Source organism: Trachurus japonicus, chromosome 16 (genome assembly GCF_045865225.1).
Source record: "Trachurus japonicus isolate A0001 chromosome 16, Traja_1.0".
Taxonomy (NCBI): Eukaryota; Metazoa; Chordata; class Actinopteri; order Carangiformes; family Carangidae; genus Trachurus; species Trachurus japonicus.
The window spans coordinates 27,900,849-27,919,790 of record NC_140922.1 but is presented as its reverse complement, the minus strand read 5'-3'; the positions used below and the strand labels follow the sequence as shown (position 1 = coordinate 27,919,790).

The 18,942-nt window shown below is 40.9% G+C and overlaps 1 protein-coding gene across 2 annotated transcripts; it reads left to right on the top strand.

Annotated features, from left to right (window-relative positions):
• Window positions 1–5,783: 5,783 nt before the first annotated feature.
• LOC146972556 (mitochondrial inner membrane scaffold 1-like) lies at window positions 5,784–12,194 on the top strand. 2 transcript variants are annotated; one of them, XR_015037887.1, is made up of 5 exons: window positions 5,784–5,896; window positions 8,517–8,989; window positions 9,915–10,026; window positions 10,958–12,030; window positions 12,062–12,194. XR_015037887.1 is itself a non-coding variant. In XM_085802944.1 (4 exons), the coding sequence occupies exons 2-4, from the start codon at window positions 8,577–8,579 to the stop codon at window positions 11,237–11,239; spliced, it is 807 nt and encodes a 268-aa protein (XP_085659070.1). In that variant the 5' UTR covers window positions 5,784–5,896; window positions 8,517–8,576; the 3' UTR covers window positions 11,240–12,194. The 2 variants fall into 2 exon arrangements, 1 of the variants encoding a protein (XP_085659070.1); XM_085802944.1 differs by having other exon boundaries at window positions 10,958–12,194.
• The last annotated feature ends 6,748 nt before the right edge of the window (window positions 12,195–18,942 follow it).

Genomic DNA, 18,942 nt, shown 5'->3' with positions numbered 1-18,942 from the left:
CATTACAAACCTCTTCACTTTTTCAAGTAAAAGAAGATGACGATGATAAATAAGTAGCGGCTCCGCTGCAAAGTTATTGAGAGTAATGATGAGCAAAGCTAATAATCTTATCCCCAAGCCTTTTCACTTTAGTTTCCTGTGTTCTGCACAGTGCCCTGTCGTTAATCAATAGGCCTATTGATCAGGTTCAGACGGCCTCTCTGGCACAGACAAGACTGTTTTAGTTGACTTATAGCCATGCTGCATTTAATGTCACACTCTTTCACTGATGTGACGTCATGATGCTGTGACACATGATTTACTATTTGATGATTATGTTATTCACGGTATAGGGACAGAGTAAAACCAAGGTCAAATGAGAGAGAATGATCAAAGAGGACACTCTTTGATCATTCTCTCTCATTTGACCTTCATGTTAAGGAAGTGGCACGTGTTGCATTTTTCCATCTGAGAAGGATTGCAAAGATTCGCTCTATCCTGTCACTTAAAGACGCTCATATATCCTTACACATGCCTTTGTTGGACTACTGTAATGTTCTTTTGTCAGGGTTGCCAAAGAAATGTCTTCGTAGCCTGCAGACGGTGCAGAACACAGCAGCACGTATTTTGACCGGCTCATCTAAATATGAGCATATTAGTCCTGTGCTGGCCTCCCAGGTCAGAGCTAATTTTAAGGTGTTGTTACTCACCTACTAAATAGTGAACGGTCTTGCAGCTTACTTGACCGATCTGGTTGATCTTTACGAGCCTGTTATGTTCCCAGGGGACTGGGCTTCTTAGTGTCCCGAAGGTAAAGAAGAAAAGCTTCCGTGCACCAATGTTGTGGGACAGTCTTCCACAGAACATTAGATTGGCATGCTCAGTTGACGTCTTTTCTCTATTGTTTATAATCCTTTTTTTATTATTGTAGCTGTTTTTATATTTTTTGTGATTGCTTGCGCTTTTTTCCTGTTTTTAACCTCTGTAAAGCACTTTGATGGAAAGTGCTCTACAAATAAATGTATTATTATTATTATTATTATTACTATGAACATTAGGACAATTTTTGCATTAACTGTGTGAAACTTCATGGGTTTCTTGGCTGAATTGCATACAATCATTTAGCAATAAACTATATTAAACAAAAACTTCTGAATATGATGCGACATAAAGCTGTAAGGTTTGTTATAGTCTTCATTACAATCTGTCCTTGTGTCTCTGAGTCGTCCTCGTCACGCTTGCAGACTAATCCACCACTTGTACACCTCACACCTTGACAGCTTTACTAAGAACACCGTATTAACGCTGGATAGAGCCTCTGTTTGCTTTCAAAAGGTCTCATGGATTCCACAGGATGTTGGAAACATTTCATTGAAATCTCGATGTCATCCCATCACATGATTTCTGCGGAAGCCTCTCAGCCGCACATCCACGCCGTGACTCTCCTGTTCTCACATCACAGAGGTTTCCTATTGTATTCAGGTCAGCACATTGAGGCCATTTCAGATCACTGAACTCATGAAAACCAGTTTGAGGCAACTTGCTGGTCTCTGACATGATGCATTATCCTGCTGGAATATGGCAGTGGAGAGGGAAACACATCATAGGACCCAAACCGTTTATGTTCCTCAGCAGAAACCCAGATTCTGTGGTCCGGTCATTCTCCCCTGCTCTCTCATCAACCAGACATTTATGTTTGAACAACTGCTGCTTACTAGATGTAGCCTACTTTTTCGTTTTCACAGTATTTCAAAGAAATACTCAAGAGACTGCTTTTGCATAAAAGAAAATCCCAGGAGTTCGTCTTCAGTCAACTCAAATCACTCCATCTGGAACAATCATCCAGCAACGACAGCAATCATGCAAAAGTCAAAACCCTCCGCGGTCCAATTTATTCCCAACTCTGATGTTTGATGTGAACCGTGTGTGTGTGTGTGTGTGTGTGAAGCTCCTGACCTGTCCGATATTGGCACTGTTGCCGGATGACTGGCTGAGTGTATAATTGGACTAACAAGAAGGTGTGAAGAATGTGTTCCTGATAAAGTTAGATTAGTATTAGAATCCTTTATTGTCACTGTCAACATTGTCACCAACGTTTAGTGTGAAAATACATTTTAGCAGCTCCACATGGCAGAGATGTGCATTTAAGAGTACGGGTAACAGTACGGGCCTTCTTCACCTGATTCGAGGTGTGGATGGACCAGGTGAGGTACCCCAAGGAACTTGAAGCTCTCCACCCGCTCTACCTCCTCTCCTTTAGTAGAGAGAGGGTGGGGGGCACAGTCTTTTTAGATTTCCTAAAATCCACTGTTACTGTAGTTCCTTGGTTTTGTTGAGGTCCAGGTTGGGAGAACACCAGTCAGTCAGATGTTTGACCTCCTCCCTGTGGGCTGACGCATTGTTGTTCTTAATCAGTCCTACAATGGTGGTGTCGTCAGAAAACTTAACGATGGTATTTGTGTGGGATGTACAGTATGGGGTAAAGAGGGAGAAGAGGACGGGGCTGAGGACATCCCTGCTGCGGTGTTCCAGTGTTCAGGATGAGTGTAGAAGAGGAAGTGCTGTCTCCCATCCTGACTCGCTGGGGTCTGTTCCTGAGGAAGTCCCATATCCATGCACACAGTGAACTGCCTAAGCCCAGGTTGCCCAACTTCATGACCAGTAAAGTTCCCGATATAAGTGTGTTAATTTGTCTTTATCCTGAGTCAAACTCTTAAAGACGGAAACAAGAGCTACTGTTTAGTTTAGTTAGTTTACTTTAGTTTATTCATTACGTAAAAAGATGGCTGCACCAGATTTGGCGAGAACGCTAATTTCCATCTGTAGTTTTTGACATAAAGACAGGCATCATAAGTGCAGGTTGAAATACACAGTTCAGGTTGCATTGATAACAGCAATCATAAGACTAAACTTTTTTTTAAAAGAAAAGACAGTGTGTGTGTGTGTGTGTTTCATAGTAATTCCAGTCAATGCAGATTATATACTATACAGAATTGCTTCCCTGTCACAATCCCCCCCTCCAGCTCTGTTAGAATTGGCTTGAAACTGTAACTGCACAGTAACTACAAACTGTGTGAGACAGAAAAATAAAGCCCATGTAATACAAGACTGTTTCTGCTGCCAAGGCAGAGGAGAGACGATAAGTGGTTTATGTGTAATAAGGTCAATCAAACTGAAATCTCCACTTGCAACCGTTGGAAATATTTAATATTTATTAGTCTCCTCCTGTTGGTCTGTGAGCTGTGATGGGAGAAGACTGGAATAACATCAACACTGGCACTGGAATCCATTCGGATTAAGGAATTTGATTATTGAATAGACACGGTGTAGGTATTTGTTCTGACTGGACGATGGTCGGGCTGTTAACAGGTTTCGATCTTATAGGAGATCAGCAAGAGTTTCCATGGTGATAAAAAGATAACCGTCCTCCACACAAGTCTGAAAACTGAAGAGTTAAACCCAGCTCGTTAATCTCAAACCCTGCTGCTTCACACAGGCCTCAGGTGTGTTTCTTTCAGTCACACAGAGACTAAAGGGAATGTAAAACATCTCAGGAGGAGTGAGAGACTCCTCCTTAACTGGAGGACTTCATTTTGACCCCCTCTGTCAACAAGCATCTCCTGTGCTGGTTGATTAGCCACGAACACCTCCCTGAATCCCAATCAGCTTCTGCAATGATCCTCACATCAAGTTGTTCTAATTGACCATAAAGACAAACCACTAAGTAGGGGGGAAATGATACATTAATTAACATCAATTCAGCAATCAGTGAGTCAATTGCATCGATCCAAAATGAAATAATCAATCAGACATTGATACATGTCATCATTTGTAAGATTGTGCTTTTATTTTGAAATTCCCCTGGCACATCTACATGCTGTAGTTTCAAGACATCTGTGTAGCTAATTACCAAGATCTGAAAATATATAATTTGAGACTTAACAGTAAATAGGAATAAGATTTACACTAAAATCCTGCTTTAATGTAAACAAATCATTTTTAGCTTTCTTTTGTAGAAAACTGTAAAGCTCAATAAATCAGAATGTGTCACTTTTTAGTGAACAAACAAACATTGTTTTTCATTGCCTGGTTAGAAATAAAAATGTCTAATGATATTTTGGTCGCTTTTTGTGATATGAATGGAAGTGATTGTGTTTAATCAGGAGATGACACTGTCTCATATTGATCATTGATCCCTGAATCTAATCCAGTAAAAATGGTATTGTGACAGATTTTGTGATAACGACAAACATCAAATTGTTGTCCCCTGAATCAAACATATTGTATGGTGCTGAAACTTGTGATTTAGACCTCTATAACCCATTTTAAGTAGAAACGATTTTTTTTTTCTAGAGTGAGCTGATTTTATTCTAATCTAGGGTATATGGCAGAAAAAGTAAAACGTCCATCTTCAAGAATGAGAGGAGAGCACCATCTGTTGGTTGAACTTTATTATTGCAGATGTCAGGGAGAGTGGCAGCCTACGTGCCATCCTTGCATGGGCGGTGTGATCATCCATAGACTGTATGTGAATGAACGATACTAACAGACACTCCTGTTTTATATCCAGCACATTTCTGTTTGATTGAAAAAATAAATAAATAAAAGGCAAGAAGCAATAAATCCCAGTTAAATTAGACGAATTTCTGCTGTTGTTTGAGATTCATTCACGTTTTTGAAGCATGAAAAAGAAAGATCTGAAACTGAAAAAAAAGATTGAAACTGTTAAAAAAAAAAAGTAAGATACGGTATGAATCTGAAAAGATAAAACATGAAAGAACAACTTAAAGAAAGAGGACTGCAAGTAAAAAATGAAAATAAATGGTCTAATTTATTCAAAAGAGTTACCGCAGTGTACCACATGTATTTCTCAAAATTCAAGATCAAAACTTGCAATTTCAGTTTCAAATTTCATTTTTTCAAGTAGCTATAAAACATTTGATCCCAATATAGCTCCAATAAGTAGCTACTGTGTGATAGTATTCCTCAACGTAGAACTCAGTTTGGCAGCTCTTCTTTTTCATGTGTGGCCATGAGTCAGTGGAATGTCCTTCCCACAGAACTTATTCTGTACAAATCCTCACACATTCTCATGCTGGTCAAAGCGCTGGTTACTAAGTAAGCAAGTTTGCACACATTGTTGAGTATTATGTGAGTGTGTGTATGTGTCTGGCTATGAGTGTGGTTGAGGATGAGAATGATTGTTATCTGTGTATTGTATGTGTATGTGTTTGAATGTGTGATGAGAGTGAGAGAGAGTGTATGTGCTGTTGGTCTCTATTGTGCACTTTATGATTTGGCGCTCTTGTTTCCCTGCTTTTATTAGTGCATTCTGTCAATTTTTTAAATATTATGGTTATTATGTCTTATTTCAATTAATCTTATCTGTTTAGCACTTTACCTGCCCAGGGACTACAGGCGGAAATTAGCAATTGTTGCTATTACCTGGCTCAAAGCATCTCTTCTTGTTTTACAAGATTAATGTTTTTTTTTGTGCATTGTCCCTGTTTTAAATAAATAAATTCAACCAATCAATCAATCATACATAGACTGTAAATTAACGGTCCTAATAGACTCTTGTTTTCTTTCCGGCACATTTGTATGTTTGATAAAAAATAAAAAATAAATCCCAGTTAAATTAGACAGATTTATGTTGCTGTTTGGGGTTCATTTCCATTCACGTTTTTGGAGCGTGATTACAGCTGGACCTATGAGCTGCTGGACTCGCGGGAACTACATTTCCCATGATCCTCCTCGGCGCAGTTGGAGGTTACATGCTGCTTTCCTCGCAGTCCGTCTCCTCTACTTGCTGTTGATAAATGTGGTCCTTGAACGACTCATAGCCCCGGATGCCTTCGCGTGGCCCTCAAGGATGAGGACTACAGTCTTGTCTTGAGCTCATCACGCAGCTTCCACGGTGAGTGTCTGTCTGCGCCCTGTCCTCTGTTTTTTATTTATTTATTCATGTTTCTTACTTATATTTTAGCGACTTGTTTTCCCTGCGTGTCTGTCTGTGCGTTAGCAGCGCAGCCAGCTAGCGGCTAATTAGCTAACGTCACGCGTCAGAAGCCGAAGTTGGCACTTGGCAGCAGTTCGGACTGTGGCCTTCTAGCAAACCCGCCAGTGTTTAAAACGAGCAGCGCTGCTTGTTTTAATGAGACAAAACCCCACTTCTCTTGCCGGTTCACGCCCCGACAACCTAGGAACTAAAACTTTCCTCCTTGCCCTTCAGACAAAACTGGTCAAAGTCAGCTAGCCCCAAATACAGATGCCCGGGGAAAGCTAACGCGAGTTAGCCCGATGACTTCCGGTTTGAGTTTATAAAATAAAACAAGCCAGGGCCAGTCTCAACGGTCTGCTTAACCTACAGTCTGCCCCGGTGCTCTTATTTTGAAGGTGAATGTTATTTCTTCCTGTGTCACTGTGGGGGCTTTGCACAACTCCCAGCAGATATTTTCTTTTGCAACAGCAGCCTTTATAAAACGTCAATTGAGTGGATTTCTCTTGAATGTTAATGAATTTCACGAAACTTAGTCACCCGCTTGTTTGGCCGGAGGCGCTGCAGTTATGCTTGTTGTGTACTCATCATAATAACACCAGGTAACGTTATTATGTTTACGACCTTTAATCTGCTCTGCAACCCGTGTGATCAATGAATGAAAGCGAGATAACATTACAGCCCGAGCCTGAAGGAATTTAGGTCAAGGCTGTTTTGCTGAGCGTTAGGTTGTTCAGTTTATCTCAGGCATAACACATAGGCTAATTTAACTAGCACATATAGCTTATGTAGCAGTACAGTAATAGTTAGAGAATGGTGTATTTGCATGTAAGATAAAAGAGTAAAACAAGGGGATAAAAATAGGATAAAGTAATAAATATGAGATAAACATCTTCTGTTTGTCAGTAATTGAGTAACACCTGACTAAGGCCAGTGTAGTATAACACCTGCCACACCTTTTTTAGGAAGAAGTGGGCCTGTTTTTTTTATGGTGCTGTTGAGTTTATTAGTGCCACATTTTTATGGGTGTGGGTTGGGCTAAACACCTTTCTGTTTACAGTTCAAACACCTCAAAATAAATGCAAGCTTCAAGTTTTGACTTTTTCTAGACATCTGCAGTACGTTCTGCAGGAAGATAAGACTACCAACTGAGTGTGTGTTGTTCTGGTGAAGATCCAGCGTCTTTAATTGAGCCATCTAGACTTAGCAGTGATTAACCAGAGATCTAAAGTTGCATTTAGTCAGAGCCTGGTAACGCCATACTGATCGATAATATGAGAAAACTATTGAAATCTGTCCAAACAAAGTGTTTTGGACACTAGTCTGTGACCACATTAAGTCCTGAGTTTATAAGCTGCATTTGAAGTTCCTCCATGTTAACACACCATAAATACACCGAGGTCATAGAAAGTTCAGAGTGCCACAGACGTTATCACCCATGATTTATTCACACACAATGGGCTGCAGGTATTTATACGTGTGTGGAAAAGAAAAATGGACCAACTGCAAATGTGATAAGCAGAGAAGCAAAGAGCAGAGAAGCAGATAAACAGCAGAACTCGATGGATTTCTGTAAATTATTATTATTTCAATTCATGCTCTCAAATTTGTTCACATCAGTGGAAAACTTTGTAAAAGCCTTGTTCAGGGGATTCGGTGTGTGTGTCTGAGCAAGAGCACATAAAGTAAAGCCCAGGAGATCCTTCCTTCTTTCTAGCCCTGCTCAGCATTTATTTCGCTGAGTCATGTGTCCAGTGCACACTCATCATGGCATGATCTGACTTTCCAAAAATGGCCACCCACATATCGCCGTTCCTTTCATCTTGAATTAAAGAGCGAGAGTAGAACTGAAATGTTAACAGATAAGTCGATTGACCGATTATCTAGTGTTGATTATGTAAGGGATAATGTATAGTTCGGAGGTTGTTATGGAGAAATAAACCCAGACAGATTGTATGGATCGGAGGGGTTTCATACAACATGAAGGGGTTTATTTCTCCATAACCACCGACCAACTATACATTATCCCGCTTATTACACGGTTTACGAGTGAAATAATTAATTTGAAACATAATGTTGATCAAAATACGACTTTCATCGATTTAAAATTGCATCATTTAGCGAATCTGCAAGACTGGTCACATCCGCTGTTTAATAATAACCAGCCAGGTCACTTTAAACAACTTTAAACTTAAACTTTAAAAAACTGCATTCATAGTTCTCTGAAAAAACATTTGATGGGTAATTTGGTCCAGTTTTTCTTTATTTTTAATAATAATAATAATAATAATTACAAACTGCAAAAAAAGAAAATATTTTGGGAATTTGAACAAAACCAGAAAGTAAGACACAATGTTATCTTATTTTATTACTTTACTTTCATTGCTTATTTGTTATTACATTACATCATATTCTATTCTGTGATGATAGGAAGTTATAAATCAATAAATCAAGGAGATAATTGACTGATTAAATCATAACAAGAGTAATGTTTATTTGCCACTAAAGACTAAAAGCCTTTTCTCGTCTGAACCCGCAGCCTGTGGTTTAACATCACAGCAGCAGAAAGCAGCAGGAGGAGGAGGAGGGGAAGAGGAAGATGATGATGATGCAGCGGCTCCTAACTCACAGGACACTGTGGCGGACGGCCGCCGTGCGCCCGCTGCTGGTGGGCGTGGCCGTCCCCGAGCCGGCGGCGGCGGCGCTGTGCTGCTGCGTTCTCCGCCTGACGCCTCCGTCGCCCGCGGCCCGCTGGCTCTCCACCTCGGCCTCCAGCCGGGCGGCGCACCAGCCCAAACACCAGCCGCCGCAGGACGAGACGCAGTCGCAGGAGGCGCGGTCGCCCGGGGACGCTGCGCCCGAGGCCGTGGAGCTGGACCCCCTGCAGGACAAGTCCATCGGCCTTTTCCAGAGGTTCAAGAGAACCTTCAAACAGTACGGGAAGGTGCTGATCCCCGTGCACCTGGTGACGTCCACCGTCTGGTTTGGAACCTTCTATTATGCTGCTATGAAGTGAGTCGGGATTCAGATTTAGATTTTAGATTTATTTATTTAGCACAGTTAAAGGGACAACGAGGAGTTTCTATTTGGTTATAAAAAAGCCTCACATTAATGTGGATGAATCTACGCTACCCACACTTGTTAATGGCTCCATTTTCGATGAATATATCGTTTTGTCTCTATCGTTATTTTGTTATTATTAGTGGTGGCGGAAATGCTACTTTCGGTTTTGTGGCGAGTCATGAATAACGCTGCCGAATCGCCGTTTATGGTCGGAACTACGACGGTACGTGATCGTCTTCGAACCTCTGACTTTGATTCTTGATGAATGAAAACATGAGTTCATCTTGCGCCGGTCAAAGAATTTCACAGTGCGCGCGGAGGCTCATAAATGTAGTGTGAAAACGCTTCGCTTTTCCAAAACTCCTCGTTGTCCCTTTAAAAATACACAAATAAAAGGAACAATGCGATCACTGACAGTGCTGGAAGAGGCGAGAACTTAAAGAGCTTGTTAGAGGCCTTCACCTATAGTTAACAATAAAATATAATGTCATACAAAAAGAAATCAGAACATACAAATGAACCATCAGAAATTTATAAATGATCATGATAAAATGAAAAATTATAAGGACATTACACAAAGAGATAAACGACCAAGATGAGTCTCCTTGTTTTCAAGGGTGGGACAGAAGGACAAGGGATATATAATAAAGAATATCCTCAGAAATAGATTTAAATGAACCAGCTTTGTATAACCTCACTGAGCCTGTGCTACTTAAAGTGCTGGAGCCCACAGGTTTAAAACTCGTTAAAACTGTTTGAGACTTCAGATTTGGTTAAATGTCTGGAGGTTGTTGTACATCATTAATAGCTGTTTTTAAATGTGTGTTGGTTGCAACTTTTATTTTTCTCATCTTTTTGTTTTGCCTCCCCTCAGAGGTGTGAATGTAGTGCCATTCCTGGAGATGATCGGTCTACCAGAGTCTTTAGTCGGCCTTTTGAGAGACTCCTCGAGTGGCTACGCTCTGACTGCATATGCCATGTACAAGGTAATTTAATCCAGGATCCTCTGGGTTTTTGTTATTGTTTTGTTTTTTAACTGTTTTTGAACATTTTGGACTCTTTTTTATTATTATTCCAATGAGGACAGAGTGTCTTTGCCAGTTTCAGACACAAACCCCACACAGTTGTCATTTTCCACCATTACAGTGCCCACATTGTTTAAATAGCAAATGCACTGTGTGTGTGTGTGTGTGTGTGTATGTGTGTGTTAAAATGAGATGCGGTCAGATGCATCGCTATCTCCAGGCAGATGAAAGCAATTAAGCCCGGTGTGAAGTCAATGGTGCAGTGTTTCACTGTTATTTTAAGGGTGCATTATCATAGATCTGTATCTGAGAAACTTCTTCCATCCATCACCCAAACTAAATCTGTCCCAACCCAAACTATTTTATAACATGTTATATAATAACATAGGATATACATAAGTTGTAATTTGTGCCTTTTTTTTGCCCCTGTCTCCCTGAGCTGCTCCTGTTCCTGGCTGGCTTCAATGTGTGATCTATCTGGCTTGTGTGAACTCTGGTTGTGTGTCATTATCACAGTGGTGGTGCAGGTGGTGTACGAATGGCAGATGGCAGCTATGATTCATTAAGTGTGAGACTCTTTTGAACCAGTTTGTGCCCGGTGCAGTGATAGTTTTCTTTTTCTTCCATAGTTTAATCAGTATCTGGACACACCCAAAGTGCTCATGCACTGTGCACGTTGGAGCAGAGCCCTTTGGCTTCATTTCCTCATCACTTATTATTATCATTTTGTTATTTTTCAGCACAGTCACTGGCTTGTTTCTTTGAATTGACACAGCTTTGGTTTGTTTGACTTCCTTTAGTCTGTCTGCATTTGAATCTTTACTCATGGAGGATTGATTTTGAGGAGTTTAGTTTACTCCACTGAGTGTCTTTTCCCCTTGTTTTCTTTCAGATCGCTACCCCCGCTAGATACACAGTAACTCTGGGCGGCACGTCGCTATCTGTCCAGTATCTCCGCAAGCACGGCTACTTATCCACGCCGCCGCCGGTCAAAGATTACATCCAGGACAAAATGGAGGAGACCAAGGAGAAAATCACGGAAAAGATGGAGGAAACGAAGGAGCGCCTCTCGGAGAAAATGGAAGAGACTAAGGACAAATTCTCCGAGAAACTGCAGGAAACCAAAGACAGAGTCTCCGAGGGGAAAGCGTTTTTTAGAAAGAAAAACGATTAGCCAATCCCCCGCCCTCTGGATGAATAATCTTATTTTAATCTTGACAAGTCATCAATGAACTGGGGAGGGGGGGCGAGTAAGAGACAGCACTTCAGAGACTGTTTGGAAAGAAGAGAGAGAGAAGAGAGAGAGAAGTTGCACTATCTTTGTCCTGAAATGTCACCTCACATCCTAGTTATCACCTGTTGTCTATTTACGTGTCAGATTGAATCCCTGGTTGTCCAAACCCTGCCACCATCCACTGTAAGTGTAGACTAGACAGCAGCTTAGCAGACTGCAGCCAACGCTACATCCTGGCTCAGTCGTCTCTGGCTGGATTTACACAGGCTCAAGTCATCTGGACTTTAACTCTTTGCTGACTGGATGTCACACAAGTCCAGGTTTCATCTGCCTTTTGTAAAAACAAGCCTTAAATATAATAAGAAGAATAATAAGAATACAGTGAAGAGACTGTATGGGAGAGCAGCACTAATGCAATCTGTAACTTGAAAACTATGTTTGTGTGAACTATCACAGCCTCTCTGAAGACCAGGTATCACCTCGTCGTGTCTTTATCTAATGTAAGGAGACAAGGAATTATGTTTTTCTAATGAGTTTTTATCTGATAGCCAAAACTAATACTGAGGTGCAGTGTGGCGGAGGAGGAGGAGGACGTTAATTTGGTGTCCGTACCATTTAATGTTGTGTACGTTGGCGGCTGCAGACGTAGTCACAGTGGATGTCAGTTTACATGTGGATACAAGTGTATAGAACATACAATAATAGGCTGTACGGTCGGATGAGGAGGAAGTGTGTAACACGTGGACGTTCATAGTGTCGAAGTGTTGACAAGTGCGACACTGTGCAGCTGAAACGTGTCGGGTACTTTGGTTAAAATAGATAAAAAATGCTCCTGTCAGAATTTCAAACAGATGTGAGGTTCAACCCACAACTGAATAAAGTCAAATGCTCATCACCAATGTTTCTGTGCCGTGTTTGTAGGAGACTTTTTTTTTACAATAATTCAGACTTTGTTTGTGTTTCTGAGAGACAAAGTTGCACAATCTTTCATTCTTTCATAATAAAACTCAATGCTGATTTATATGTTTTACTGCAGAAGCATATGATAGCTGAAGTATTGCAGTTAGATGTTGTTCAACCAGAATTAACTCACGGCTGCTGTTTAGCTCGTTGATTGATTTGTTTATGTAAGTGTCATACACATCATGCGCAGCCAGCCCACATGGGCTTCCAAGACACTAAACAATATAAATACAGACTTTCAGAGATGGCCAAGAAGTCTTCACATAGACTCATGCAATGAAAGTTTCAGAGTTTACAGGCAGATTTTCGAAAATATATCAAACATAATAGTAAGTTGTATTCTTATTCTTACATAGTGTTTTCAGTTTTAATGTCCATGCGTCCATCCCTTTCCATTTACACAAAAATAACAATTTTAGAATTAAAAAACAAAAAAGTGTGACATACTTCTTTAATATTGTTCTAATATTTACTTCTCACAGTATTAGATACTGATTAAACAGTATATTGTGTTATAATATAATTAAGATGTTGGTGGTCTGGACCATGTGTCCACATCCTTTTAACAGTATGTGTCCTGACCCCAAACACCAGTACTTCACTGACCTCTGCCACAGTCCCATCAGTCCACACACAGTTTCATTATCAACTGAAAATATTTCACTATTTCAAATGGATAAAATTTCATGACAACAGTTTAACACACTCACCCCTCCTGCTCTCTAACAGCAACACATACCTGTGTAGTATTTGTGCATGAAGCAGGACAATCACAATTGTTAGAGCATTTATGATGAAAGAATCTGTTTTCATTAAGGTTTTAATTATGATCTTGATAGGAGCAGGGATCAATGAACCAAAACAGTAAATCTGTGGGATTAAAAAGAAAAAATAAATAAATACATGAGCTGAAAGTCCAAGGGAAACGACAAGAAACAGCTTTTACATCACACACATTGATCATTGTAGATTTAAAAACTGTGTCTGAAACTGTTTGAATATGCATTTACTGTAAAAAGTTAATATTTCACTTTCATCTGTAGAGTTTCATACTTTCATAATAGATTTCCAGTCATATTGCCATTTGCCAAACAGGTCAACACACACACACACACACACACTCTCTCTCTCTCTCTCTCTGGAGTTGTTTGACACGTAGTTCTCTCAGCTGTCATTGTCTAGAAATGCTTAAACATAAGCATCTTCAGCGCGCTCCAGCCTGCCTCCTTCATTATGAATCTTATTTATATGTAAATACGATGACATTACTGGCCGCTGATGGGAAGTGAGAGCGAGTTACAATGACCTCTGCTGTCCAAACTAATGAACAACTGTTTATGCAGCCGCGCACACAAACACCTGTCTGTTCCCTCACAGTGAGTGTGACACAGAGGGCAGAGCCGCCGCCACCGTGTGATTCCCTTAAATCATTTTTTAGTGAAAAGACAATCTGTGTTCCTCCGGTGCGAGCCGCGAGAACAAGACTCAAGTGTCAAGACGTCTCTGGGAAGCTGGAGGTGAAGCCCGGGTCAGCAGGAAGAAAAAGTGTCCAAACTGTCTAAAGTGATTCCCATTTTCTCCGCCCTACATCTTTTTTTCTTGGAGAAGCTGAGTGTGTGTGTGTGTGTGTATGTGTATGTGTGTGTGTGTGCATTAGGGAAAGTTGCAGCCCAGAGTCTGAGTGTCCTCCCTGATCTTTGTCCGGCTTGTCCTTTTAGTAAGTTTCAGTTCAGACAGATACTCCAGCAGCAGCAGCAGCAGCAGCAGCAGCAGCTCAGGAGTGCACTTCCATTACTTAGCAGCAGAGGTCAAGATATCCCAGTTTTTCTACATCAGTGCAGGTCAAGACCCACTTCCCATGATGGAGCTCAGCATCGTGGTTTTTAGGCCTCGGTCCATTTGGCTGCGTCTCCGAGGGAGGAGGAGGAAACCCTCTGAGATGAAGTATTGGTGGTGTAAAAGGTGTCAGGTAGGACACATGAACCTTTAAGTGTTTACAGAGACACTAGAGAGTTGTGTCAGCAGATAATATATACCCATGTTTCCATGTTCATACACTTTTTTTTGTCTAAAAATCAAAGTCCAAACTCCACAAAAGCGTTCAGTTGGAAAAAGTAGTTCAGTATATTTTTTAAAAGTTTTTTGGGTTTTTTTTCTGTGTTTTTGTAGTATTTTTTCAGGTTTTTTTTGTTTGTTTGTTTCCCTGGTGGGTTTTTTTGTAGTATTTTTTCCCCTGTTTTTTCTCCCCCTCAATTTCTCATTGTCATTCTCCGCCTATCTTTCTGAGTATATTTTTTCTGTTTTAAAAGTATTTCTTCCTATTTTTCATAAAATTTTCTTCCTGGTTTTTGGTTTTTGTAATGTACTTGTGTATTTATCGTAGTACTTTTTTCCCCCTGTGTTTCAGAGTAATTTCTTTTCTGAATTAATGACTTCAAAATCCTGCGAGAAGCTCCCACCATCCTGGAGAAACTTGTCCAGCAGATCTGACTGGGCTTTCCAAAGGTGTCTGTGCAAAGTCGGCAGAAAAACAATAACATCTACTGTATATATGACTTAAAGACACAACCTTCCAGTGTCTCAAACCCAAAACAAAGTAGAATTGGAATAAACTAAAGAAGTTGAATGTGTTTGCTTCTGTTAAATCAACAGCTCTCTAGAAGGGAATGCAAGCGTCTGCTGTTTTAAAGGGGACATATTAGGGAAATATCCCTTTTTGAAGCCTCTTTCATATACGTATATTTGGGTGTTTGTCTTGCCTTCCACCTGCCGAAATGTGATAATTGACAAAAAAATCTGTAATTTTCAGGCTCCCTAGGTGGAAATCCACATGGTTTTACGAGCTGTTCCCTCAGTTGTCTTCCAACGATGTAACTAGTTTTCGAATTTGCATAATCCCACCCCTACCTGGTACCAGTACACTGCAAAAACTCAAACTCCCAAGAATATTTGTCTTATTTTTAGTCAGAATGTCATTTCTAGTGAAAACAAATCCCATTATACTCATCAAAAAGTAGCTTGTTTTTAGACACTTTTTACTTCTTTCAAACATATTTTCACTCATTTCATATTTTTGTAATGAGTAGAAGAATCTGATAGTGGAGCAAGTTTTTCTTTCTTATTACAAGCACAAAAAACTTGCTTTCACTGGCAGATTTTTCTACTTATTTCAAGTGAAGATTTGTTTTAAACAAGTGAAAAATAGTTAATTTTTTAGGTGATGAGTCTTATTTTTTGTGTGGAAAGAGATTAGTTTTGACTAGAAATGAGACATTTTGACAAGAAACAAGACAAATATTCTTGGAAAGATTTTGAGTTTTTTCAGTGTAGGGTTGGGGCGGGGCAAGTAGTGGCTGATTTTATATTTTTAATTTGTGGAAAAGGGGCAGAATATGTCTCCTTAAAATGATCTCTATACACAGAAAAACAGATTATTTTTCTCTACCTCAGTCAGTCACAGAGTTCATATGCAGCTGGTTTTCTGTCTTTCTAGAAAAGTAGTGAGTGAGTGAGTGAGTGGATGTGCAGACGTGATCATAGGCGGCCTTACCTATGTTTCAACCGTTTCAATTGAAACGGGCCCCAGCCACCAGGGGGGGCCCCAGCTGCCAGTCACCAAGTAAAAGACAGCACAATAATTCATCACCTAGGTTTCACCTTAACATACACACACACACACACAGGCCTACATCCACCACACACACAAACAGCTCTGTCCACCGTGCGGTCACACACTCGACCCCTGATCCGCTCTACAACCACTGATGCGCGTGTCATGCCACACCGCGACTGTAGCCTACTAGTCGCTCCTAATTAATAATACGGCAGGAAATATCAATAACAACGTAGCTTACCTTTGAAAACGGCCCGCAAACTACCAATAGACCCTCGTTTTCCTTCTCCCAGTATTATTCCTTTTCTCTTAGCGTTTCTAATGTCCTTTTGTTTTTCCTGCTTTCCTCCTGACGTGCGCCCAGTTGCGTAACCTGATGATTGACGTCTGTCAATCACTTTCCTCCTCTTTTCTTTTTTTCCTCGGGTTAAAATGCCTCCAAACAGGCGATCTATGAGTACGTCCCAACTTAACAGAGAAATAAAACACAGCGAGAACACAACTAAAATGTGATATTATTGGCAGCTTATTTACAGATTTTAATAATGGAGGAGACAGCTGTCTGTCTGCTGCTCCAGCACCGCAGCACCGACAGGATCAGCGCCTGTAGACGTCTGTCTGTCTGTCCGCATGTCTCGTCCTTTCCTTGTCCGTGGTCGTGGTGCTGAAATAACACGGAGCACTTTGCTCTCATTACTTTTGTTGCCAATTTAAATTCAGAATATTGTTAAAGTTTTTGATTGTGTTAAGATCCCTGGTTTCTTGCCCTTATAGTGATTTTAACACTTAGCCTAATGTGTTGTGCGTACCTGGGATGCATGGATAGTGCGTTTACTGCGTCCTTTCAGGGTTTAAAGCATCAGCGACACATGGGCACATAGCTGGCAAATAATGTTATGTTTAACAGGGTAGGGCCTCATATGAAATATTGAAACGGGCCCCCAGATGTCTAAGGCCGCCACTGGACGTGATGCTTCGCTTCCTGATAAAATATGGAAGCAGAAAACTAGAAAGCTGTTTCCTCCTCCTCCTCCTCTTTTTCTTCTGTTTCCTGTGTGGATCAAAAAGCCTGGCGCAGCCTCAGACTCTCAGGCTGCATCATGTCTCATCTCTGAACAAACTGCAGCTGATGTATGCATGGTTTCCTCTGCATGGCCTCACCAGTCTGCCAGCTCCCCCTCCACATCAATGTGTGTGTGTGTGTGCGTATAGTCTGAAGAAAGTGAGTCAGAGGGAAATGTGAATGGTTTCAGGACGGTTGTGCTTCTTGCAGCATTTAGCAGCCGGTTCACTGAGAGGCCAGGAGGTGGGGGGCGGGGGGGGCTCACACTCCCTCTGCAGTTGTAAGCGAGGCTAAGTGCTTTTAACATTATCTTTGTTTCACTCCTGGTGAATGGTCTGACAAGTAACCAGATGGGGCTCTGTCTATAAATAAACCGCTGAAATATACAGGTGAAGATGTGCATTTCATTACTCTTACAGGGTTGAGTGAGTCATTTTCACCTGAATCAAAAGAAGAAAAAACCGCAGGTGGCTGCAGAGAGGAGATTTTTAATGTAACCCAGACCTGACCTTCACTCTGCTGCTGCTCCGACAAAGGGAAAGATTCAACGGATCTGGGGGTGAAAAGCTCATCTGAAGCTCATCAGAGACTTCACCTCCTCTAACGTAAGAAAGGAAAGGAGGCATTGAAGTCATTTTATTATGTGGTCGGTCAGGTCAACTTTTCCAGCAGCTGCAGCAGCAGCAGAAGTCACCATAGTTTCCATCTCTCTGCTCCTCTGAGAGGAAGGACATGGCTGCCGGTGAGCTCTTTGTACGGCATTTTACAGAGATCACAAATAAAAAAACACTTCAAACCAGATGGTTTAAAGTGGAGAAAGAAGTAAACTCCGAGTGTTCACTGATCACATTTTAAACCAGGAAAGCTTTTTATTTTTCATTTTGATGTTGGTTGGTTGGTTGTTGATCCTCTGAATCGTTCTTTAGCATCATGAAATTTAGTAAATTAATCTAACTGATTATCCTCAGTTACAGTGTGTGTTTAGTGCAAATGTTACCAAGCTACACCACCCAACATACACCTGCTGTATGTATGTTAGCATGTTAGGGTACTTGGATGTTTTTGCTGTGCCTTCGGAGGCAGCATTTGAAAGACGATTACATCACAACGTCGCTGTCCCAACTCAAAGGCTTCTTAAAAGAATAGTTCACCCAAAATTCAAATTGCACTCATTATCTACTCACCCTCATGTCGACTAAGGGCTGGGAGAAATTTCAGAGTCCTCCGTGGCTTCTCTGAGTTACAGCCGAGCTCCGTGTAGCACTGCATGTCCATATGACGGTAGCAAATGGAAACCACTTTTCTTTGTAACAAAAAGACACACCAAAAAACATCCAAATACCTCCATAGTGCTCATATGCAATGTCCGTCTTGTATTGAAGCCCCAAAATGCGAATTGAAAGGAGCTTCCGCTGCAAACAAGCTTGAAATATAGACTTATTTAATTTTTTTCAGAACAATTTCGCATTTTATTAATCTGGTTAACTTTACTGACAATGCTACATAAATAAAATGGCTTTGCTTAAAGCAGAAGTAAGTGATATATTTGTGTTAATATAAGTCTTAAATAGTTATATCTTCCGACAGCAATCACTTACATAGAGTGTTTGGTCTGAAACACGGGTCTGTCAGTCACTCTGCTCTGCTCTGAGCCGAGGAGAAAACATTTATCGTATCCTACAGTTTTTATCCAATGAGGAGAGAGAACGGCATGCAGGGCTGTGTGTGCAGCCAAGGGACGCCGTGAATGTGGCGACGTAGGGACGAGGACTGTTATGGTGCGTTCAAGGCAACTCGTATTTTTCCGACCTGTGAAGTCGTACCAGTTCGATCTGGTACATAGACTGTAAAAAAAGACGTACTGGTACGAGTTCACCGGTCAGAAGTTACGAGTGGCCGTTATAGTGACTTTCACCGGTAAAACAGGTCGGAAAAACACGAGTGGGTTGCCTGGAACGCTACAAAGTCGTAAGTTGTGACTTGAAGCTGTAATTTACGGTTTCA

Coding starts and splice junctions, on each gene's coding strand:
- LOC146972556 (XM_085802944.1), top strand. CDS start 8,577: ATGATGATGATGCAGCGGCTCCTAACTCACAGGACACTGTGGCGGACG. Junction 8,990..9,914: donor TTCTATTATGCTGCTATGAA/GTGAGTCGGGAT, acceptor GCCTCCCCTCAG/AGGTGTGAATGTAGTGCCAT. Junction 10,027..10,957: donor CTGCATATGCCATGTACAAG/GTAATTTAATCC, acceptor GTTTTCTTTCAG/ATCGCTACCCCCGCTAGATA.